This window comes from Crocodylus siamensis, chromosome 8 (genome assembly GCF_052110815.1).
Source record: "Crocodylus siamensis isolate JL-2025a chromosome 8, ASM5211081v1, whole genome shotgun sequence".
In the NCBI taxonomy this organism is placed as follows: domain Eukaryota; kingdom Metazoa; phylum Chordata; order Crocodylia; family Crocodylidae; genus Crocodylus; species Crocodylus siamensis.
Window position 1 is genome coordinate 25,387,639 of NC_143402.1, and position 24,727 is coordinate 25,412,365.

At 42.1% G+C, this 24,727-nt stretch overlaps 1 protein-coding gene across 1 annotated transcript in view; it reads left to right on the forward strand.

Annotated features, from left to right (window-relative positions):
• Nucleotides 1–24,159, forward strand: part of LOC149858233 (sodium/hydrogen exchanger 2-like) — a 59,309-nt gene extending 35,150 nt beyond the window's left edge. Inside the window, exons 6-12 of the mRNA XM_090060387.1 lie at nt 787–876; nt 6,375–6,445; nt 9,142–9,306; nt 10,757–10,868; nt 12,374–12,508; nt 17,989–18,055; nt 23,905–24,159. Coding sequence (XP_089916513.1) covers nt 787–876; nt 6,375–6,445; nt 9,142–9,306; nt 10,757–10,868; nt 12,374–12,508; nt 17,989–18,055; nt 23,905–24,041 — 777 coding nt within the window. The 3' untranslated portion in view covers nt 24,042–24,159. The remainder of the gene's footprint in view (nt 1–786; nt 877–6,374; nt 6,446–9,141; nt 9,307–10,756; nt 10,869–12,373; nt 12,509–17,988; nt 18,056–23,904) is intronic.
• Nucleotides 24,160–24,727: the final 568 nt, after the last annotated feature.

The window sequence follows — 24,727 nt, forward strand, 5'->3', positions numbered from 1 at the left end:
AGAAAAGTCATTTAATAAAGTGTCAGGTTTAAAAAAATAGAATATATTACCATCAGAGCATCACCTTCAAACTTATCTTAGTCAGGAGGCAGACAAAAAACTTTTCCCACCTTTTACCAGTTGGTTACATTGATTAATCAGCTTACTGTACTGGCAGAAAAATCAGACTCTCTGGGTAATGAGCTCTAATGTATGGTATTCTAAACTAGAAATTAAGAAACAGAGGATCTGCTTCACTTTAGGAAAATCTTGAACTGTACTCAGCAGGGTACCAAGTACCTTCTGCAGGGTGCTGCATATCATCATCAATTAATATCTTTAAATATAAGCTCCTTCTATAAAACAAAAGTTATAGGCTTAATGCAGAAACTGTCAGTTGAGTATCTGTCACCTCTGCTATGCAGGTGGTCAGGCTGAGTGATTATAATGGTCCCTTTGGGCTTAAGATCCACAAATATTTGACCTCCCATTTGACTCAGTTATTAACATGACTTGTCTGTTACCAAATAGAGAATGTGGATGATAAGTGGGAAACAGAGTTGTTAAATTGTCATTGTCTTTTCATAGCTTCCTTTTCTGATGAAAGAATGCTTAGCAGAGACTGGCTGAAAGAGGGACTTCTCGCCCTGGAAACAAGTCCATACTCAGTGCAGCAAAAACTGGGTCGTTCCACTCTTTCAGCATTGACACCCATGATTCTGCGCGGAGAAAGATGTAGAACTACAAAACCTACTGATTTGACATGAAGAGATTCTGATTTCTCTGTTGTGTGTTATTATGCTGCAGGGAATGACCATCCGTCCCCTTGTGGAATTATTAGATGTCAAGAGGAAAAGAGAAAGTGCCCCCACTGTTGGAGAACAGATTCACATGCGGGTAAGTAGCTCAACTCTGGAAACATAGCCCAAGCATCCTGATTCTCTGTGCCAGGAGGCCTGCTCATCTAGCAATGCAATTTGACTACGCTTATCCATGGCCAAGACACAAAGTACATTGAAGTCAATGAAAAATCTCCCACTTTATGCAAGCTCCACAAGTAAAAACAATCAAACCTAGTCCTGGGGATAAGGATAAACTGACACAAAGAAGGCCTGCTCTGCAGTGGTCTTCTATGTCCTGCCCCTGTGTTAAGTGGGGCTGAGGCCACAAACATATGCATCTGGAGGAAGACAGGTCTATAAATACTTAGTTAAAGTTAATTGGATGTTAATTTTTGTTGTGTTGAATTGCAAGGATTATCAGACATGAAAAGCAAGGTTTGGTTTCCCTAACACACTGGTGCAGGGCTCTAAACTAAATTAATGTAGTTACTTTGGCTCACTTCCTCTCCAAGTCAAAATATCATTCATTTCTATGGTGACCTATATAGCCTTGATGTAATTGGAAAACTTTTTAGTGTCTATCAGCTTTAGCAGATCAGATGTGATGTCAAATGCAGTAGCTGAAAGCCTTAGAACTACAGATAGAAATCACTTTTAAACAGTCACTTGAACAGGACAGGAAGGCAAAGTGATTTGCTCAAGGTCATGGAGTAGGTCAATGCCAAATTCAGTAATAGAACTCCTGACTTCACGTTTGCAGGACTGTGACTTCATGTGCTGCACCACACTGCCTGCGGGACATGCTGGGTTAGATCCTCAGTTGGACCACTTTTCGACTGAATACAGCTGTGGGTAACTGTGGGAGGTTAAGGTGGTGTTTACATGGACACAGCCTTTAGACTGCTCTCATTTCCCAAGGCTTATAACCACCTCCAGTTTGCTATTATGACAGGTAGAGATAAGTGGAATTCAGGGTGGCATGGGGAAACTCCTTTGCACCTCTGATATGCTGTTATGCCCTGAGTACCAGGCAGAAGGGACAGAGCTGGTTACCTTCACTGTGCCAAGTGGGGATACCAGCTTGCCAAGGGTAAGCTTCAAGACAGATTTATACCAGTGCAGTGCAGAGGGACCAGTGCTTGGGTCACTGTCTAGCCTACTGCACTTTACATATCAAGACAAATAGGACTTCAAAACATTTAATTGGACATTGATAGTAATGCTAGTTTCTGATTCCCATTGCCAATTTTTAGGGCTTACAAGCACACATTAAACAAAAGGGAAACTGATTGTGCAGAGGAAACAGCTAAGGTGATTGTACAGTACGCTCAAGGGCCACCAAACACAAGAAGGAAGCAAACTGGAAAGGTTTAGTTTTGTCTTTCATCACTTCCGGTTCTTGTAGCAATAGTTGGTATTGTGGCAGTGCAGTTTTAAAACAGATGGAGTCCTTTGAAACATTTTGTTAAGGGTAAAATATGGGTTATAAATAGAATGTTTTTAATGGTAAAACATTTTTCAACTAAGTGCTAATTTCTAGGGAATATTTCTGTTCTCTTTTTAACTAACAAAAATAAAGGTGTTAGGTCTGAGAGCGCTGGTAGGATGAGCAAATGCTTGACGTCCTCACAATTAGTATGTATTACGGGGCTTTGTCTAAGGTTAATGAAATAGTTGAATAGGCTGAAGAGGTTTTTTCCTATAGCAAACAGGAAATACTTTTCTTCTTTTGTTAGTGTGTGAATAGTAAATCATTACTGAAGATGTGTTTATTGGGTAATGTTAGCTGAAAACTGCTGTGGACCAATTAAGTTAAGCAGACAAGGTAACAATGCAGGTAGTTAGAGAGCAAACACTCAGGAATCCAGAGGCAGTTTTCTTCCTTTAATTTATTTCTTTAGTGGGGATAATTGTAATGTGCAGTCTGAGATCCCTTGTTCCCATTCTAACTGAAAAATATGGCCTAGGATTTTTAAACTAAATATTTGCATTCATAGTATCACAAATAATGGGCTAATTTTGCAGCGCTCACGTAACCAGAACTTTAGAATGGAATGGAAGGATAGAATGGAAATGCGCCCACTGTAGATACCCATCAACATAAGTAGCTATGCGAGTCTGCTACTGTGATGGACTGGTGATCTCTGTGCACTGAACATTTTTTAAATACCCTTAGAAGCGCTAGCACAGTGTTTCCCAACCTTTTCCATCCCAAGGCTCGCGTACATTAGTAAACATTTTCCGTGGCATACCTGTTAACAGATTCCCCATCCCCATAGTTATGAGCTCATTGTAACTCATTGCTGCAACAAAATTCTGTGGCACAGCTGTTCAAAGGCTCATGAACTGCTCATCCCCCGCAGCCAACACATGCGCAGTAGATGAACTTTCTTCTGCTCGTTGGGTTCTCTCTCTCCTCTACAGCCAACACATGTGCAAGTCTTCTGTGAATATCACATCAGCGTGGCTTATTCATTAGTGCTAGATGGCTGGAGAACTTTCTTCTCATTATTCCAAAATTCTTGGGCCATAGGGAGCTCTTCACAGCTCACTGGTGTGCCATGGCACACTGGTTGAAAAGCACTGACCAGCCACACTCCCGCATTTAGCTGTAGCTAGTGTCCAAGGCTTTTGGAGGACAATGAAAAAAAACTTAATCCCAGAATAATGCATTACTTTCTCCCCCCTACAGGCAATGAGATATAGTTGCCTTTTTTAGCCTAATCCTGGAGATACCAGACACTTGAATTCACATATAATTTGTGCTGATTATCAGGATAGTATAACTAGGGGTGAGTGAGAGGGACATTAGCCAACTGGGAGAGCATCAAAATTGTCCCCCATCCCTGTGGAGTCTGTGCACCTTCAGCAAGAACAACTCTACAGTAGGGGTGTGCGAAATGGGTCCTATTCAATTCAGATTCGGCCTGAATCAGGGACAGTGATTTGATTTGTTGATTTGGATCACTGTCCCTGATTTGATTTGGCTGAATCCAAATCTGAGGATTTGATGCTAATTTGGAGAATCAGTGATTCAGACACACACATAGCTTTAAATGTTTTTTCTACATACCTCAAGGTACCAGCGTGGCTTGAGAGCACTGCGATGCTGGGGCGCATAGAGCATCCCACAGGAGTGCAAGGGGCCCTCTATGTGCTTGGTGGCAAACCTGGAAGTGGACCGGAAGTACTTCCAGTCCACTTCTGGGTTTGCCAGGGAGCACGCGGGGTGATGCCCACATCCCCTTGGCTCAGTGATCAGCCACAGGGGGACCCTGGGTGCTCCCTGAACCCAGGAGGTACTGGTCGCTGAGATAGGTGGATGCGTGGCGGCCCCCCAGCATGCTCCCTGGGGGGGCCAGAAGTGGACTGAAAGTACTTCTGGTCCCCAGTGCACTGGGGAGCCCCCCATGCTCCTGTGGGACACTCCATGCACCCCAATATTGCAGCATTCACAAGCCCTTGTTACCTCAAGATCTGTAGAAAAAACATTTAAACCTGTGTCTATGTCCGAATCTCCAAATCTTTCCAAATCTCTCTGATTCTCTCTGAGGGTTCTGATTTGGAGAGATTAAAGGGTTCTCTGATTCGATTTGGATTCAGAGATTCAGGCAATGAATCAGGTCGAATCTCCACTGAATCGAATCAGGGACTGCAGCTTCACACAGCCCTACTCTACAGCATTTCTCTTGAAGCAACAGCTGGTGCACAGACATTACAGTGCTACTGCTTTAAGAGCAAGAACCAGAGTGGGCAGAGCACGCAGTGATAGCAGAGGCCAGGGACTGTTTTAGGTAAGATTTTTGCATGACACTTCCTCCCCAAGCCAAGCTCTTCAAACCCACGTTCACCTCCCTCCCTGGCTCTTAGACCCATTCTGCCCCACTGCCCTGACTCCCCACTCTCCTGCATGGTATGCCCAGGGCGCAAACCCTGTTTGTTATGCCACTGCTGATTACTAGTTTAAGAACAACTCTATTTGACCATGTAATCCCCTTCATAAACTTGTCAGGCTCCACCTTGAAGCAATTCATGTTCCTTGCTGCCAATGCAAGCACCATTCCAAGCTTCACTCCTCTTTTAATTTCCAGTATGCTTTTGTTTGTGATATGTTTGAATCGGTTTGATCTTGTGCCAATATTGTTAATATAAATAACTCTTCCTCCTCCCTGATATTTACCCTACGAACGTGTTTACAAAGAGGAATTAATCATATTTCCTCTCACCCTTCATATTGCTAAGCTCTTTTAATTGACACTCATAAAATAGATTGTCCATTCCTGAGACATTAGCATGGCGTTCTCTCTGGATTAGCAGTGTAGACATTTCCTGGGCCTATCATAAACACACTGCTGGTACAGTACAAATATAACAATAAGAAAGAGTGTCGTGTCAATGATTTGTGGTTCTGATCCATCCTGATTTAAATATATAAGATGTAAAGATGGGCCAGAAATGGACATCTGCTGAGACTCAATGGGTAAATAATTCACCTATTTCATTTATTCCTACATGGCAGGGCAGGTGTCTGTCAAACATTTATTACTCAAACAAACTTCTGCCTAAAAGACTAAGTACAATTAATCTTCTTAGCATTTCCTACTGCTGAAAAGATGGAAAACAGAATCTTAGGAGAGAGACGAGAAAGCAAATTTCTGTAGCATTACATTTCGTGAACATCCCTCTTTCAAGCCGCCTCTGGAGGACCTGTTTTGACGGGCAAAAAGAGTGTGTTTTTTCTTCAGTCACATTAGCTCAAAGGAGTTAATTTGACAGAAAAGCCCCACCAAGTCTTAGGATAGCATTTCTAAAATCATGGTAGCTGAATGGGTGGTGGTATTCAGGAGAGTCAAAATATGAGGAAAGCTGGATTTAGAGAGTATGCTCACATTCTCAACTCCATACACATTGGAAACTTAGAATATCTGTAATTGCAAAAGTAGATTTCTCTTCTGAGAGCTTAGGTCCAGGTGACTGATGAAGTAATGCACAGTAGCATAGCAGAATCAGCTAGGGAGGCAATCTGGAAAGTTCCAAAGACTTTGAATGTGTGTTAAGCTTTGTAAATAAACCTGTTCAGGATCTTTCACACAGAAATGTGGACTGGCTCTGGGACAGGGGAGAATTTATTATTCAAGAGAAACCCCAGCTACCAGCTGTGAATTAAAGGCATCTTTCTCCTGAAATAAGTTGCCTTCAAACCATGGTGGTAGGAGCTTTCAGTGTTTATCAAGCCCCAATATGCAGAACATAGAAGCCATTGGCCATCCTGCATGTATCATAAGGAACAGATCCATGTCCCTCAGTGATTATTCTTTGTTTTCACAGAACTGAAAGAAAGAAGCAAATCACTCATTGTACTCTAGAACCAAAGAATATGCATGTATAATTGAATGGGGAATTACACAGATGGCTCCTGTCCTTGTTCACTGGATCTGTTACCTAGCTAAAAATGTCTCACATTTTGTCTGCTGGTTTTTGATGTAATCTAACAGAGTTCATCATGTATGCAATAATACACCAGTGTATAGCAAAATCCTCTCTTCTGTTTAGTTCTTGGATCATTTGCTGGCTGGCATAGAAGATATATGTGGACACTGGGGACAGTATTACTGGAAAGACAAGTAAGGATTTGCCAAAAATACAACTGTGTACATGTGTAGAAAAAAATGAGCCTGGTTTCTGTTTCCATAAGTTTCCACTGGGGATTGCTGAGCTTCATCCATCCATGTGTCATAAAGCAGATGACAGTTGCAAACAAAGACAGGGCAGCTTCCCCTTTCTTTTTTCAAGCAGGGAAGATGTAACCAGCTTGTCTGGGCACCAAGTCAGAACAGACCATCCCCCTTCCTCCATGACGATTCTCTCCTCCCTCCTCTGAATGTCACACATGCTACAGCACTGGAGAGGATTCCTTTGTTCTCTTCCCAAAACCCTTATCCCAAAACCCTTAGCTCCCCCTCCCCATCAAAGCAGACTCTGAAATGCTTTAAATGAAAGGCTTACAAGAGTTGTCATGCCAGCACCATGCACAGCACTTGTTGCTTCAGTGATCATTTCAGCAGCTTGTTCCTTTGTGGTGCTGATTGTGGCCCTAGCTCTGCAAATGTGTACATGCTTACCTGGACAGATTTAAGTTAAAGTTGCTCCTACATATAACAGGAAGCACATTAGTACAGCTTGAAAGAGGTGAACCTCACATTTTCCAGACACCATGTTTTTTCCAGGGTGTGCTGATTCTCTTACTGCTGGTTAGGTATAGCAGGAACACTAGAAAAGTGCTAGTACCATCTGGGCCTTTGATATCCTGCTGGGGCAAAATTGGAGTGATGCACCAAAATAGCAGAGTGAATTCATTCTGATTTTAAATAGCAAAAGTGTCAAAGAGGAACTTGTGCGCACCCCAATTTAAAGACGAAGATGCCAACATGACTTCTTCTCATACAGACATGGCTAAGCTTGGAAATGTTGGGATCATTCTGGCATTATCTCTTTCAGTTTGGTTATTTCCATTAGTCTTTCATTTTTATAAAATTGAATGTGCCCCAGTCCTTTACATGCTATTTTGTGGATTTTTGGGAGTTTGGGGGACTACCAGTAATTTGTTTCTCATTCCTTTATAAGTCTCCCTCTCTCTTTTTTGATGCTGTTCTAATTGGTTTGTAGAGGAGCATGAAGCCGTTTGACAATGACAGCTGAAGGTAAAGGCAGAAGATATGGGATGTCCAGCCCAGCATTCAGAAATAAGCAAACTCAACTCTAAAAAAAGGGACAAGGGCAGACAAGGACATTTTCATTACTTAAACAATGCTAGTGATACAACAATTAATGTATCTGTACCGTAAGGAAAAACCTGTCTCCTTTAAAGAGCAGGAACAGGAACAGTACATAATCTATTTTTTGTTACCTTTTATCATTTATTTTTCTTCATGTTACAGGTATTTGCTGTTATATTATTGAATATACATATATTCTTTACTTTTCTGGTTTAATTCAGTTTACTCCTCCTTCCCTTTCATTGTCCACCTCTCTTCTTCCCTGTCAATGCTACTGCTGTTAGTCATTCTTGTGTTTAGATCAGTGAAGAAGCATGAATCTGAAAACAGTGCTTTTCCATGTCCATCTTGTAAATAGCAGGGAAAGGTAAGTTGTTTGGAACAGCCTTTGGAAACTGCTGTCAATGGACAAATCACAAACTGGTAGATGTGTGCACATTTGGGAAGTTGGATTTTATACAGGAAAACAAAGACCCTGATGTGCACGGCTAACAATCTACCAAATTTAATTATTTAATTGTACAAACACTGATATACCTTCCTTTCTGGTAAGGATTCTGGGTAACAGTCTGATACTTTTTTTTTTCCTGTGGAGATTTACTGTATTTGGAATAGCCACTAGAGGGTATTGAAAGTGTTGCCTACTTACAAATTCAGGATTGGATCCTCCTGAGTGTAGCGCATGTTCCTGTTGGCTAGAAAGATGTACATGGGGCCAAACAATAGCCAAGCCTAAGTGCCAGTAACTGATGTGAACTAGATGTGCTCCAACTACTGTGATGAGAGCTGTCTAAGCAGACAAAAGAGGGAGCTGAGTTGAGAGAGGCTTCTGGAAGCTGTTTAGGCTGCTGGCTTGATCTCTTTCAAGTCTGTTTGATCTGATGAATCAGATGGACTTTAAGAGAGATTTGGCTCTTTGAAGGCATTTTATGACATGACAAATTGCATTCAGAGGAGCAAAATTACTTAATCTAGGGGTGGCCCTGAATGCTACGTCAGGTGCTCAGGGCAGCACAGGACCTGATCCTGGCATGCAGGGCAGGGTGGGGAAGTCCAGGCCCCACAGACTGATTTCTGTATGGGGGTCTGACCTGGACATGCAGGGCTTGGCTGAGGCAATACAGGTAAGATCCTGGCTTGTGGGTCCAGTCTGACCTGCAGCTTGCCTTGTGCCACTCAGAGTTGATCACCACTGACTTAATCTATGTGCTACACTATTGAATTAATATGGTGTCCAGTGTTATACTTGTGATGTGCCTCAGGAGAAAACTGGGCAGGACAGGCATCCTGAACCATTAGTTCAGGCTTTTGAATGCTGGAAAACAGGTAGCTGAAGGAGTACAAGTTCATCTGTTAAAACCAGGTCTGAGTCTTGGAGTAAAGATATAAGGGAATTTCTGTAACTCTGTTCAAACCAAAGAGCATGATGGTGTAAGCACAACAGTGTTTTCTCTTGGGCTCATGGAAGCTTATGATGTATATCTTTGATTTAGTCTATAATGTGTGAATCAACCCTATGCTTTGTCTTATTTGTTCTTGGACAGATTTGAGTACTTCAACAGCAAGTATTTGCAGAAGTTCCTACTCCGAGAGTACAGCCAGCCCAAATCAAGTATTGTGCTTCTCTATGAAAAGCTGGAGAAGAAACATGCCATTGAGCTTGTGGAAGCAGGCCAGTTAATTCATACCCCATCTCATGCATCTTTGCTGTAAGTATGTTCCTAACCCTCTCTAATGACACACATAGTAATTCAGAAAAGCTAATGTGAGGTGGATTCCCTGCTGGGGAATTCTGTGGGGCTCATTTCCTGGTAACACAAATGTGCCCTCAGGGAACATGGAAATGACAATAACTTTTCTCAAATGGAAAATGTGGTTAAAAAAACTCCTGACAAAACTCATTCCCTACATGTTTGGATTGTCCACACTACATGAATGGGCTCTCAAAAGATGAAAGTGCTAGCCAGTTCCCTGACACAAAATGGTTATACAATCAACTTTATAATAAAACCCTTTCCCCAATTAAAATTCAGTTTGTCATTTGATTCCAAGTAGCTGAGGCACCAGCCTGGCTTTGCCATCTGCCTGGGCTGCTGCCTACTAGGGATGGTGAAGGAATAAAGTTCGCTGTAGCATGGAGAGGGGAAGGGACCCAAATGTAACCTCACATACATGAAATCTGAAAGCACTGCTGCCTGCATCTGGGGTGACCAAGAAGCTTAGTTGTGCTCAGCGACAAAGGCTGTGACAGACATGGAGCCCCCCCAGCAGTTAACTGGAAGAGGAAACATGTCACTTTGACCCAGTTCCCCAGCTTCTGTATAGATCAGGTGCTTCAGTGGGGCTTTTTGGTGATTCAATCAGCTATTAGATAACATTGCTGAAAAGCCCTGCTGAAGCATATGATCTATACAGACATTTGGCAAGCCAGGTCAAACCAATGCGATGTCTCTTCTGGGCATGCACTGTGCTTAGCATGGGGGCATGCTGAGCTGAAAGTAAAGCACTTTTTTTCTTCTTCATGTCTGTAAGCAGCCAAAGGGACCAGATACCAGTATAGACTGACCAATATCCACTGGGAAAAAAACATACTAGTGGTTCTTCTGGGTCCATAGACTTGGAAGTCTGCATCCCAAAGCCCATCTCACTTCAGGGAAGAGTTAAATGGAGACCTTGCAAAGTTTCCTCTCCTCTGCTTCTTGCTTCCTGTCTCCGCAGGAAGGGTTGATGTCACCCAGAAAGATAATAAATGAAAATGCAGTTGGTGCCCAGTATCACTTAGTTGCCCAGCAATAGACCTCCTGTCAGTGCTGTGTGGGTGCATATCACTGCCTAAGATTGTACCTGAACAATGAACATTTACCCTGTTTGTGTGGTACAGGCTGGTTTTGCACCTGTACAATTACTTAGTCATTATGGAGAAAACAATGGCAAGTCTGGATAGTTAGGTAAAACATTAAAATGACAGGCTTTCATCCCATCTCCCCCAGACATTTTTGTTCTTCCACTGGTTCTTGCTGTTCTCTTATCCAAAGTCCCCATATTGTTCTTTGTCCTTGGCAAACAAGCTGCTGATGGTAACCTCCACTTTATTAAGGGACTTTGCAGCTTATCTCCTGTGATAAGCATTAATGAAGAACCTATGTGTTTTCTTTGCAGTGACAGCCAAAAGTCTGCTGGAATGGTCAAAATAGTGGATGGCCTGAATTCAGATGTACTGGAAAATATACAGAAAATATTGGCAAGGAACCTGTACAAAATCAGAAGAACGGTAAGGTTTTGTTCACTCAAGATATATGGTATTCAGACAGTACAATACAATTACTGCCTTTCTCAGCAGCATGTGCAGATGTTAGTATTATTTAGATATGCTATTAATGAGCTGTCTATAAGGAGAACTGGCTGTGAAAAATGAAATGTAACACTCAACTCAATGGCACTTCTCTGCTGCTCTGTTTACAACATGGCTTTTGAATGCTGCATCCAAACAGTTCCATAATTTCAGGAAATGTTCTAGCATCAATATATGGCACAGAAAGGGGGAAACTGGGAATATATGGGCATCCAGGCATCTGTTTACCACAGCCAGCAGCTTCAAGCATCTCTCCAATTGCCTGTAGGTACAAGAACTGCTTAGGAGTTGCAATTAGCACATTCTGTCATAAATTCTCGCATCCTAGCTCTGCTCATGATCCTGATTCAACTGAAAGTGTTGGCAACCTGAAAGATGCAGAGGAAAAAAATATAAAAATGGGGGTGTGGGGAAGAAGAGGGATGAATGAGGGATGAAGGGAATGATAGCACACACAACCCCAGCTTGGAGGTCATTGGGGGAGACCATGTTTGGGGATGTAGAGTGAAAGAAGAATGGAAGAACATTGGGGAAAATGGGAAACAAAGGTGGCACAGAGGGCCCTTGGCATAGGGGAGAATGGAGGACCCTGGTATATAGAGAATGGACAATTGGGGCCACAGAGAACCCTTGGTATCCCAGGAGGTGTGTAGAGTTTACAAGCAGTCTCTTTGGTGTGCAATGTTCTTGGCCTACAGAAAGCTGTGACCCACTAGTAGGAATTAATTGAAAAATGTTTTAAAGCCGCTCAGCAGTTTTGCTATGAAGCTTATACACTTGGGATGTATAAAACATGCCTGCTGCTTGCAGAATAACTCATGAATAATCTCTGGCTTTCTGTCTTAGGTTTTTTTACAGCGTGCATGACTGTGCTATATTAGCTGCTCATATGGTGAGATGTGGAGACTTATCCTTAAAGTCTAACTAAGCCTTTGTATTTTGGATTAGGCATGAAATGCCAGATCACTGGGGATGTGGGTTATGTGGGTATCTCAGCACAGAGGGATCAAATACCACCTTTAGTCTTTCTGTTGAGCTGAGAGGCAACAGGATAAGACTTTTGGGGAATGGGAAAAGCACATGGGGAAAAATCAAGGTCTGGTTTCTGTTTTTACTAACTCCAGTCTAAATCCAAACTAGACAGTGAAAAGACTCCACATTTACACTGGGACTAGTGAGAGCAGAATTTGGCCATAAAAACTGATACTTGTACTACATATGGTGCTGAACCCAACCCCATTAAAGCTGATAGAAAGATTCTCATTGACTCCAGTTAGAGCTGGAACAAGCCTTTTCTCATTTAATGGATATGGAAGATGCTTTTTTAATTCCTCATGGAGATTTCTTTGAGTCATCTTATGTTGAATATAGCAGACGTTTTATACATTCAGTTTAACATCTATGTTTTGGTGGAATGTGAGCAGGTGCCAGCATACAACAGGCACACGCTTCCTGGAGAGACTGGGACAGAGGAACAGGCAAAAGAGATCCTAATCCTCAGACACAGGAGTCTTCGGTTGCAAAAGAACAAAAGTGACTTGGCTCACTCTGGAAAGGAGGTAATGAAGGGTTAGAAAACCTTTTAATTGTAGTGTGGTGCACATTTCATGTTCGTTCTCTTGCATATTCACTGATGAGGAGTCTCTTATCAAGTACCGATGATATAAAAGTTAGCACTGAGCTCTAGAAACAAAATGGTTTAAAGAAAAAAGTCATAGCCTAATGCCTATACAAAAGCGTCCTTCGACCTTGATTTGAATGTTAGTGACTAGGAGACTTTCTGAGTTATCCGAAAAATTCAGACCACTAACTTGTAAGTGAACTGTAGTTCCCTGTACAGCACAATTCAGCTTCCAGTTATCATATAATCTATCAGTGTGAGGACAGTTATTTATTTAATAATCTGTTATTACCTGAGACCTGGTTCCTACAGTATGTGGTCTATTTTTCATGTTTTCTTTTCAGGGAGGATTTCATAAAAGGCTGAACCTTTGGTATACAAGTTGTTACAAACACAGATGGATTGTAAACATCCCCCACCCTTCAGTTCCTTCAAAAGGACAGAACCATTTTTGTGAACTTGTTATTTCTGTCAGAATTTTGTTATTTCTTAAGCTAGCTATAGTTTTGGAAAGCCTTGAAGAATTGAAAAGATAAGAAATGTCACATATCTAATTTGTAAGATGTCCACTTAAGGGCCAAATCTACCACTGGCATAAACCCAAGACCCTTCATGTTGTGTATCAGAAAAGAAATAGTCAAAATATTTTACTGTAACTATTCATTACTGAGCATGAAAGGTAACTACAATTCAAGATTAAATGCAAGCACATATTTACAAAGAGTGGAGCACAGTCCATTACGTCCATGGAAGCCAATTAAATGATTTAGACAAATAGCTATCTGAGATGGTCCAGGTATATTTAATCCTATCTTGATACAGGGAATGAACTACTAGATGATCTCTTGAGGTTTCTTTTAGCCTACATTTAAATGATTCTAATGGCAGTAGGTATGACCCATCTTATTTAGCTTCCAAAACCTATTTATGGTAGTTCACAAAAACTGAGTGAGGCAATTAAGCATGTTTTTAAACCTCATTGACTTCAGTAGGAATTAAGCACATGCTTAAATATTTTGCTGAGTTGCAGCAAAGACTCCAAGGGCAAATCATAGCCTTTAATGCACGTAATAAAAGCAGGAGGAACATAGCGTAACATTTTAAAATAAATGATTAATGTTTCTTTATTTAGATAGAGATTTTTCCCTGCTAGGAAAAGAACCTCTAGACAGCCAGAGGCTTTTATTTCACTCTGACTTCTTTTCTGAAATTCCAGTCATTGATGAGCCTACCGAGATCTGAAGTAATATACCAAATGCTTCTACTTCTAGTCCTTCATTCGCAGGAAGGTGTTTTAGCAAACAACTGCAATGATATAATTTGATCATTTACATGCTGATTGATACTTATAATTCAAAATAGATAGAAGAGAACCTGGCATGTTCTTGTAGAACATTTGGTATAATTAAATTTTAAAAGAAATACATTGAGCTAATGCTAATTTTGTGAGCAAGATTATATACAATAAATAAGGGCATTCAACTGTTAATCCTTCACTTCATCATTGACATCCTCTGTTTTTTTCTGTTAGGTATTGCAGGGCATATGGTATAAACTTCAAATGTTTAGGCTCAGACTTTTTTTCCTGATTAATGGTAATGGACTTTTAAGGTGACTGGATACTGCCAGGGTATTTAGTGGGAGAAGCAAAAGCCAGAACAGTTGTATAGTATTTACCATGGCTTGTAAAAAAAATGATGTGTACTACTTGCATTCATCTTTCAGACTTGTGACACAAGTAGTCACCCGCAGACACAATCACATGATCCTGATTCTGCCACAGGATCTTTGCAAATGGATCTCCAATCAGTAGCGCACATCATTATAGCCCATGCACTGCAGAATGGATCTTTGTATTGTGTTGTTGGCATTACAAAGCTGAACACAATGTTAATTTTATGCTTACAGTGACTGTCATGTTACCATGTGTTGGTACTAATTGCTTTTTTTTTACTCTAGCTGGAGCAAATGGAAGTATTTAGATCCTGATCCTGGAAACATTGGGCATGTCTACATGTGTATTAAGGCACTTTTTCTAATGCACATTAAATTTAATATCTCTAATGTGAGGTACTAAAGAAATGCACATTAGACTGTCTTAATGCACAGTAATGAATGTGCATAGTATTTAAGTAACGCTTAATGCGCAGGAGCCCATTTTACTGTGCATTAGCATAACTGCACAATTTTTTACATAACACTTTAATGCGCAGTAAAATAGGCTACTGCAGATTAAAGCACACATGTAGATATGCCCATTGAATCACAGAAATGTACATATGAGTAATGTAATACATGCAAGAAATCTTTTTGCAGCCAATAGAAGCACTTACCTGTGGGCAACTCTTGCTTTATTTATGTCATATTTTACTACAGATAGGAAAACCATTGCTTTTTATGTGTTCTAACAAAGTCTCAATGCAATTACTTGAAAGTACAAAATTAAGGCTTAGAAGGTTGTTGTCTGATAATAGGAACCAACAAATTAGAACATTTGAAATAGTAAAGATGATTTTGTTGTTTCAATGAAAGAGAAAAACACCCTTAAAACTAGTGAGCTAGTTTTACATTTTATATCCAACATTTTAAAATATGCCATTTAGACTTAGTTTTATGCCAACTTGGTACCCATGTTCCATAATCATACAAAAAAGGCTTTAGAATTTAAAAAAATTCAAGAACTCTAGCTAGAAACTGTTGAGAGCTAAATGCAGCCAAAGTTCACATATGCCACTTTAAATGTCCCCAAGGGAAAAATGTGACTCTAAAGGATTTAGCTGAGGCATATCACAGATCATGAAACTAGAGAAATGTCCTTGCAGTATTCTATTCTGCATTTCACCACAAGATGGAACCATTACAATTATATTCACAAACCAAAACTGAAATAAAAGAACCATGAAACAAACTTTTGTGTTTCATAAACTCTGTAACTGTTAAGAAGAATCTTAAGAATTAAGAAGGAGATAGGGGTTAGATGTAAGAGGATACTGTTAACACAGTGGTTCTCAACTGTTTTAGACCCAAGGCACCCTTTGTTAGACCCAAAGCACCCCTTGATAGGCTCAAGATCCCCCTCACAGAATGCCTGTTCTTAGCTTTATTCATTTCTTGACTATGGAAAAATAGCAGGGCAATTTTTCTGTAGCAAAGTACTCAGAAAGATCACAACACACCAGAATGTTTTGATGCTATGGAATCCTATTTGAAATCTTTGGCCGTATCCCAATGATCATGGCCATGCTGTTCTCCACACTGCAAGGGAGCAATGCAGGGTTTTTTCTGATCCCTGGATATCTAAGGGTGAAGAAAAACCATGCAAAAAAAAAAGAAAAAGGGAGAGGAGTGCACGCTGGGGCAGCACATGTGGCTCAGAACTAGAGTCTGGCTGTCTAGAGCCACACTACAGCTGCTGGCCAAGACGGCTGCTGCTGTAGCCCCAGGAGGACCCCATGAGCCCAGCTAAGGCTGCTGGGGCCAGCCTAGTTCTCCCCTACCTCACCTGGGGTAACCTGCTGTGCTTCAGAGGGCATGTAGCACAGGCATTCCCCGGGGACAACTAGCAGTGGCACATGGTGTCCTGCTGCTAGTTGTCCTTGGAGAAACAAACGTCCACACCCGTGAGGATGCAGCCTTTGGGTTTTTCTTTGAAGTCACATGCAGGTGTTTGCACATATAGTATTGCAAGTCACCCCTACAAGGATCCTGCTGTGGCACCTGGTTGAGAATCACTGCTCTAACACTTTCAACACCAGTGAAATGTGGATGTCATCTTCCATTTTCAGTTTGCTAGAGAAAAGCTATTCCAGTACCCTCAATAAGTTTTATGTTTAGAGTTAAATGAATAATTCAAAAAGAAAAATATATTTGATCCATTCAGTTCACATCTTTTTCTGCTCGTGGATTGTAAGTGTGTATAGCATTTTTCTTGCATTTTTCATTTATTCTAAGTTACGTGATGTTTCTTTGGGGATTTGGATGATTCTGTACTATCTGAATTTCATGCTGTGCTGCTTAGATCAGGTCAGTTGCAGAGTCCCATGGTGGTGTTGCTTCTCCATAGTATCAGGTGAGAAGCAGGGATAAAGTTTGGGACTCTTGGGGTATGTGGATCCGCCAGCTATTGCCTGCTAGGGCCCAAGTGTTGAGCGTCCTGCTACAGCCATGAAACAGAAGTGCTATTGTTTATTAGTATAAAATCCTTTTTCGTAATATGGTTTGTTTAAGGTAAGAGGTCAAAACAGGCTGTCATTATTGTTCTAGAGCCATGACCCTGAGACCATCTGTTTTCTCTAAAGAGTTCAGTTTGGGGTCTTGTTTTTCTCCACCATGGAGTGAGAAATGTATTGACAATTCAGAGATTTAGGTTTCTACTTTTGATTACTGTTGATAGGTATCACGATGCCTAGTACTGGGCATATGCTGGGTGTCCTTGCCGTGTAAGCTGACTATCCAGCCTAACACACAAACTTAGACCTGGTCCTGTCAGAGCTTCAGTGCAAGAAACAATTACTATTCAGCACCCAGAAATTCTTGCCCATGCAGCCAAGGAACGTAGCACTCAGCCTTCTGCTCCTGCCAACACACATGCATGCCCCTCCCCATCTTAAGTGGCTCCTTTGGAGCTGTCTGTAAGCCATGGGGATAAATGACATGCTGCCTGTAGTAATTATGTCAGAGTACTCCATGGAGCATGCTCTGAGAGTCGCTGAATGCTTTGGGGATGCCTTTCCAGGGAGCTAGGCCATTGCTGTTCAACCCGGAAACCATTGTTATTAAAATTGTCAATTGCACGGCAAGCAGTGGATTGAGGGCATCGGGTCCCTGGTTAAGGGGAAAAAAGGAACAAAACAAAACAGAAAACTGGGCTGGGAGGTGTCCAAAGTGATTTGGCAGCCTCGGCTTCTGGGCCTAGATGCCAAATCGCAGCTACATAAGGGACTTATTCCCTGTTTAAAAAAATACCAAACAATTCAGGCTGCATTGTGCTACCAGAAATGCATGAAGAATGAAGATTAGTTGTAAAGCAAAAAGGACCAAACACTCATTAGCATGAGCTCTCTCCCTTACAAGCCTTCCACTGGCTATCTGGCATAAAGCCAGGGAATAAATGTACCTGGCCTGTCACTGTTTCTGTTCAGTCATAGCTGAGTCCTTCTCATTCCTGTCCTGAATCCCTTCTTGATAGTTTATTCCTTATGAAACAATTGTCAATAAATATTCACCAAAAACTACCCTTGCTTTTATGAAACTTTAGAAGCATTTCATTTTGTTTTTCTTGTATATTCCCAGCAAAATTAAAACAAATGGGTACCGAGTCCATAGGGACTGTAAGTGGTTTGTTTGTAAAGCACAAATGCCCCAATGAACGTACAATATTAAAGGAAAATATTAAAATACTTTATTTCTTAATCACAGAAGGACGACTCATATTCAGGACATGACGACTCTAGCTCAAAATATAAACTGTGCCGGTCCTTAACTGGTAAGTTGAAAATCTCATGAGTGAGGCTGATTTCCACCCCTCCCCCCAACCCCCATGATTTAGTAAGGAAGATAACAGGGGAAATCTCCCTTCTTACAATTAGCTGAATCGCTTGGATTCACTAGACCACTCTTTGCTGGATGAATACCTGCTTTACACACACAACTATTTGCACATGAAACAGGCTGTCAGTCAGTCAGCTTTCCTTGTTTATGTGCCAGTACAGGTTTTGCACATGTACATTGGGACCATGTTCACAGCCTGTAGCATGTACAAACAGAAGTGGAGGCTATAAATATAGCCCTAACGTATCATAGATTGGAAAAGAAAATATGCAGTCTCAACAAAGTACTGCTAGCTAAAACAGACACCAGCTGTCTAATTTCCAACTGTCTGTATGTTATAAAGGAGGTGATTGATGACAGAGGTGTTTCTTCTCCGTCTTGGATGTCCGTAGTCAAGGCAAGGATTTAAGGTTCAGTGCCACTTACTCATACTTTGTGGTCAGGTAGTTCACACTGCTGTTTGCCTTATCCCCTCCATTGTAGGGCATGCTGCATTGATAGAAGATGTGTTGATAAACAGAGGCGTGTTCTGATGATTTATATGAGAATAACATAGAGACTTTGGGAAGTTGCTGTGATCAAAGTTGTAAATGGCGGCACCAAAATAAGGCATCCAGTTCTTGGATTCTCAGGCACTTAAATGTCAGTTAATGAACATGCTAAGGAAGAAGCCATGGCTTTTTTAACCCTGTGACATTTAACCAATTTATGTGAGCAAAGCTATAGTCACCCTCTATTCTTTTTTCATCCAGTGTTGTCCTTGGCCTTCCCTGACACTGTACAATGAATATCTTTTTTATAACCTGGTCTACCTAGTGGAACCCCAGGTCTGGGACTGCCAGGTGGAGTGCGCCAGGGATGGGAATCCTGGGACGCTAGCGAACCCTGGGTCTAATCAGGGCTTGGCTCCTTTGACACTTCTTGTATAGAGGCCAGGACTTAAAGCCGGGGAGCCTGGAAGGTTTGGACTTGTGGACTGGGTTTCCAGGGTCTGTGGTTCTGGACCAATCTGTATGACAGGACTGCCCAGGAGCCATAGATTGTGGGAAGCCCCTGAAGTTGGTCAGTGAAACTGGTATTTTTGCCAAGGTCACCGATGTCATCAGGCATGAAGCTGACAAAAGTATCAATTCCACTGAGCAGCTGGGGCAACCTCCAGTTGGTGGAAAACTTTGGAATTTCTAGTTGTGAGTTCAGTTTGGATGGAAACCAAATTTCAAACACATGAAATTTCCTCTGAACCACAACCTGTGTAGCAACCCTGGGCTAGCAGGCTGACTTCCTGGGCCCTCTGCCAGCTGGTCTTGGGTGCAAGTGAAGACGCGACACCTGGGAGCAGTAAACTCTGGAGCGATGTGTAGATGTGCCCATCCTGATGTAATTTACATTAATGTTAATGAGTCATATGCACACATCTCTCCTTAAGAGTAATCATAATGTCTATCCCTTGTTTTAGCAATGGAAACAGTTATCTTTCTGTTATGGCCATCTTAGTAAGTATCTCTGTTTGGGCCAATGCCTTCCATCCATTGGTTTGTTTTTCATGCTGTGTTCTAGTACTTTCATTATACCTGCGTATCACTCTGACTGGCTCCTTTATCATTCATAGCTAGCTAGTAAGGTAGCAAGACAGGTGCCTCTTCATCGGTTGGGATATATCATCATCCAGTCCTGTAGTTCTCATAACTTTCTGGATGAACTCCTTTAAAACTCTGCTCTCTGTTGTTCACATCCTTTCCTCTATTCACTGTGTTTATTGAATCACATGTCTTCATTACAGTTCCACTTCCTTGTTGTCAGCAGTGGCTCTTATGCGAGGCTTAGCTGCTTGCTCAAGCCTTTGACACGCACTGCATTTAAGACATGATTAACAGGTTAATTATGCCTAAATAGTAACCGAGCCACATGTTAAAGTTATTTAAGGCATGATACTACAGTAAATGAACCACAATGTTATTCCATATATAATATGTAACAACTTTCTGGCACTTTTCTGTCATGTCTTAAACTGAATATGTGGCCTGTTGATGGCGGCTCATCATAACCCATGGCCAACTCAGCTCAGTGTCATGGTTTAGCATGATGTAGCTCCAGGGTCCAGGGCACAGCTGTCCTCGCAGCCCAATCCCAGGTTCCCCATGCTCCTGGACTTTTAAAACCCCATGTGTGCCACCCAGCTGGATGGTATACGGGGGGCAGGGTTTAACTCTGCCCTAGGTTCAGGGACCCCATGATCAGGCTGCAGCAGTCTGATCCCTGGGTCCCTGTGTGCTGGGACTTGTAAAAAAGCCATCCAGAGTTTTGACAGTCAGCTGATTGTTTGCTGGGAATGGGACCTGACTGGAGCCAGTTTGAGATCCCCTTTCAGTCCACAGCCCCAAGTGACAATCAGCTGATTTCGTCAGTATCTGGTTTCGACTTACTAGTGCAGGGGGATCCTGGGATCATGATCCTGCACTGACAAGAAAGGCATGATAGGCATCTAATCCCCAATCCCAAAACTGCATGTCCTGCTATGCACATGTGGTGTGGCAGGAGGCACAATTGTTGGGACTGCAGCTTAGATCCCATTGGGCCTTAAACTGAATGGCTGTCAGAGGCCTCATTTCCTACACATAGCTTTCAAAGCATCGTCATCACATCCATCAACATAATACAGTCACCTCCTCACCTGTAGAATGTTAACAACACATTTACACTGAATGTAGAAATGGCTGTGCTCCAGGTTAGATGTATTTAGTGTCACTCAAGTTAACTGATCAGTAACAATGGGCGCATTTACCTGTGCACACTTACAGTGCAGTAACCTAAATTACTGCACAGTAACTACGGCAACTTAAGCCGACATGGGAGTGAATTTGATACATGCATCATGCAGGTATCAAATTTACATCCGATTAATTACTGTTTGATAACATGTGTAACATGGGAGCTTCTTGGCTGGGTTGGCTTAGCCAGTAGGGGGTCAGCTGGAACCCAGCCCCAGGAATCCTGCCTGGCCCCTTCTTCTGCTGCTGGGTTCATGCCATGATACACACACTCCAGGGAGCCGGCAGGAACTGCTTGCAGCTGCAGCACTCCAGCAGGCCCCATGTGCCCTGGACAGCCTGCAGCCTGTGTTTGCTGGGTTTGTCCTGCTTGAGAGCTGCTGCCTGGCCATAGGTAAGTGCTGCAAAGGGCTGCAATTTGCTGCACCCTTTCCCCAGCCCTGTGATTCCCCCAGGGCTGCTGGCCCTGCTGACTGTGCCACCAGGGCCAGCACCTGCTCCCCACTGCTGCTCACCCCCTGCCTCTCTCTTTGCAGGACCATGGTGAAATGCCTCATGCACATGGCTGTGACTCCCTGGCTGTGCCTCTGTCAGGGTTGCTGCTTCCACCCCTCCAGGGCTAGTTTCACAGGGTCAGCTACACAGGGCCGCTTCAGCTGATGCAGGGCATGCCATCCTCCTCCTCCCTCTCGTCCAGCCCTGGCCCCATCTGTGTGTGCCTACCTGTCTGGAGCCCCAGGGGTGCCAACTGGACCCAGGAGGAGGTGTGCATCCTTGTGGCGCTATGGGGCGAGGAGGATGTCCTGAGGCAGTTCACCCAGGATGGGCGCTTGAATGCCCACATTTATGAGGCCTTGGCTGTTGGGATGCATATGCCGGGCCACTCCCAGTCGGTGGCTGTGAGTGGGCGCAGTCATCGGTCTGGTGGGGGCCCCAGGACCATTCCCTTCATGTGGGAGCTGACCTGCATTCTGGTGCCCTGGGAGCCCACACCCAGGCCCCACCCTGACACCTCTGCTTTTAAGATGGCTGCCAAGTGCTGGCAACTGCCTCTGGCCTCAACATGGCTGCCAAGTGCTGGTGGCCCTTGGTGGCCACAGGGGCACATGATGGGTTACTCTGACTTTGGATTAAATTTAGTTCCAGGTCGCCTGCATGTGTAGATGCCAGCCTTATTCCTGCTTACTCCGCAGTAACTTCAGTGTGATGTAGATGTATGTGCAGACCCTCCCAATGGTAAACAACATGGTAACTACATGTCAGTAGGAACAATTGTAGTCACACACAAAAACGTGAGTTAAAATCCCCAGCAACTATGGAGCTGACTATATCAGCCCTGCAGCTTTCTTCCTGTACAAATTATTTAAAAAAAAAAAAATTAATACTTATCCTCCTGATTCAGGAAACCAGTCCTGTTCAGGGAAGCATTTACCTGTGTGCTTTGCTTAAAACTTATGCTTACATCCATTGAAGGCAATGGGGCTTACATATAGACAGTTAAACCCATTTTTAAGTGCTTTTCTGAATTAGGGCCTATTTTGTTTATTGTTTGCTGAGTGTCAAAAATGCTTTCTTAAGCCACCTATAACAAAACAGTGAACATGGAAGGATCCAAGGCTCAAAACTTCATGTGTTCTCTGAAGCACATCATCAGTTATAAGGTAGCTAAAAGCTTACTTTTCACATTTAAAATGTTCAATATTAATGAAGAATCAAGCAAATCTACATTCTATATAAAGAAACTCAGGCTTGTTGTATCTGGAGAAGGTGTAAAAGAAATCCCTCAACCTGCAGAGAAGCAGTATTGTTTGATGCTTTGAACCAGAACTCAAGGTGCAGTCTGTAAGTCTGAGCCTACTAGAGACACCCTGTGTAAGATATGGAGCACTGTGAGGTTTCGCAGTACTTAGCACAAAATTATTTAGCAGGATTCTTTGTGCAAATATGTTACAGTGGGAAAATTCAGCATTTGTTAACCCTTAAGCTGTTACTTTTTCTGGAGTGATGTGTGTGTTCAGTAGAGGGGATAGCTTTTGTTTTTAAATACAGAGTGTTTCTGCACCAAGTGTGCATTGTACCAAATATATGAAGGAATATTAGTGAAATAAGGATATTTCTCTTACTTTTTTGCTTCTTTATTTCCCCTGTGATTCTTCTTTATTTAAACTTTTGAAGCAAATACCATTTATTAAAACAAGTTCAGGACTTAGGAGTCACCTATTGGTAGCCAGGTGCATTGCTACCATGTTCTAGGATGTTGCAAGAGTAGGTAGAAGAAATGCAGCTGTAGGAGTCTATAACAACATGATAAAGAGCTTTTAAGATACTCTGTAGGCATTTCAATCTTTTAATTTAATTATTTAAGCCACATTGCTCCCCAGCAAAGCATGGACATGACGTAGCGGTCAAAGCAGAGAGAGAGGAATTGGATCCCTGGCTTCTGTTACAGTCTTTGCCATTGAGTCAGTGCGACCTGAGGCAAGTGTGCGCATGACAGATTGAGGACATACAATGGAGCATGGAATCCATCCAAGCCATTAGCTGTTTGTTCTCTGACGTGCCCACTTAGATGAACTGGAGGACATGTACATCTAACTGCTTGTTTTGGGAGCATCCCAAAATGAAATGTTCTTCTGCCATGAGACCAGTACAGTACAGCTGTTTCTTTAACAAGTTATAAAAAAAAATGTTCATTGGCATGAATTATTTGCCTTATAATGTTCTGACTACGCATGCAATGGTTACCAGTGGGGACTGACAAAAGAATTACTGTATTTGATCCCTGACTCAATAACATATTTCAAAATTTAAGGCAGGGTTCCGATTATATTATTTTTCCTTCTATCAAAACAGTGTTGCTTGACTGCTAATTGTTTTTGTAACTAAAAGGTGATCTTTTTAACTGAGTTCAGCCCAGAGAACAAGTAATAATTTAAACATAGCTTTAAATATTTCTGTGTTGATTGACAACTGGAAAAAAAAATTCATTGGAGTCTGTGTTTTCCTTCTCTCTCAGTGAGGGATCCAGAAAAAGAACCGTGTGTGAAATACAACCGATCAAAGTCTGCCTGCATCATCTTACCTTTACAGGCTGTCTGTGCCGAGAGGGTTAAGAAAGAAGCAACAGAAAAAAACACACCTTCAGAAATGTAAGAATGCAGCTCTTCTTCTGGTCTCCTACTCATGGATCTGACTGTGTTTCTCAGTGGTGTAGAAGAAACTTTGCTCATCTTACTTTATAAAGGAGTCAGCCATGTGATCATGTGCAATCATGTAAATAAGACTATATGTATTCTGAGCGGTATTAACAGGGATATCACAGACGGGGCAAGCAACCCATTCTGTGCTGGCAGGGTCTCTACTGAAACATCGCTTTCATTGCCAGGGACCACACTTTAAAAGGGGCATAAAGAAACTGGAAGGAATTCCAAGAAGAACACCAGCAATGAAAAATGAACATTTGACAATAATTAAAATTAGTTTCAGATTAATAAACCTGGTTTGTTTGGAAAAAGACTCAGGGATCAGTCTAAAAATACAAAACAAACAAACAGAAAAAAACAAAAAAAAAAGGGTGTTCTCTAAAAAGAACAGGTATTGGCTCCTCTATATTTTTCTTCCTTCTATTTATAATATTTTCTGAAGAACAAGCTGCTTTTTACTTCTGGAATTGACCCAAGTGTTCGTCCCTCCCACGAAGCAAAACCAGACATGTTATATGATTCTTCCTCTGAAGTAAGTTTCCCTCCTCTTCCCTTTTTTGGTACTTGTCTGTGTTGTTGCTGCAGGCCGTGGCTCCCCAGCAATGACTCCTAGCACCTGGAAAGCTTCAAATCCTA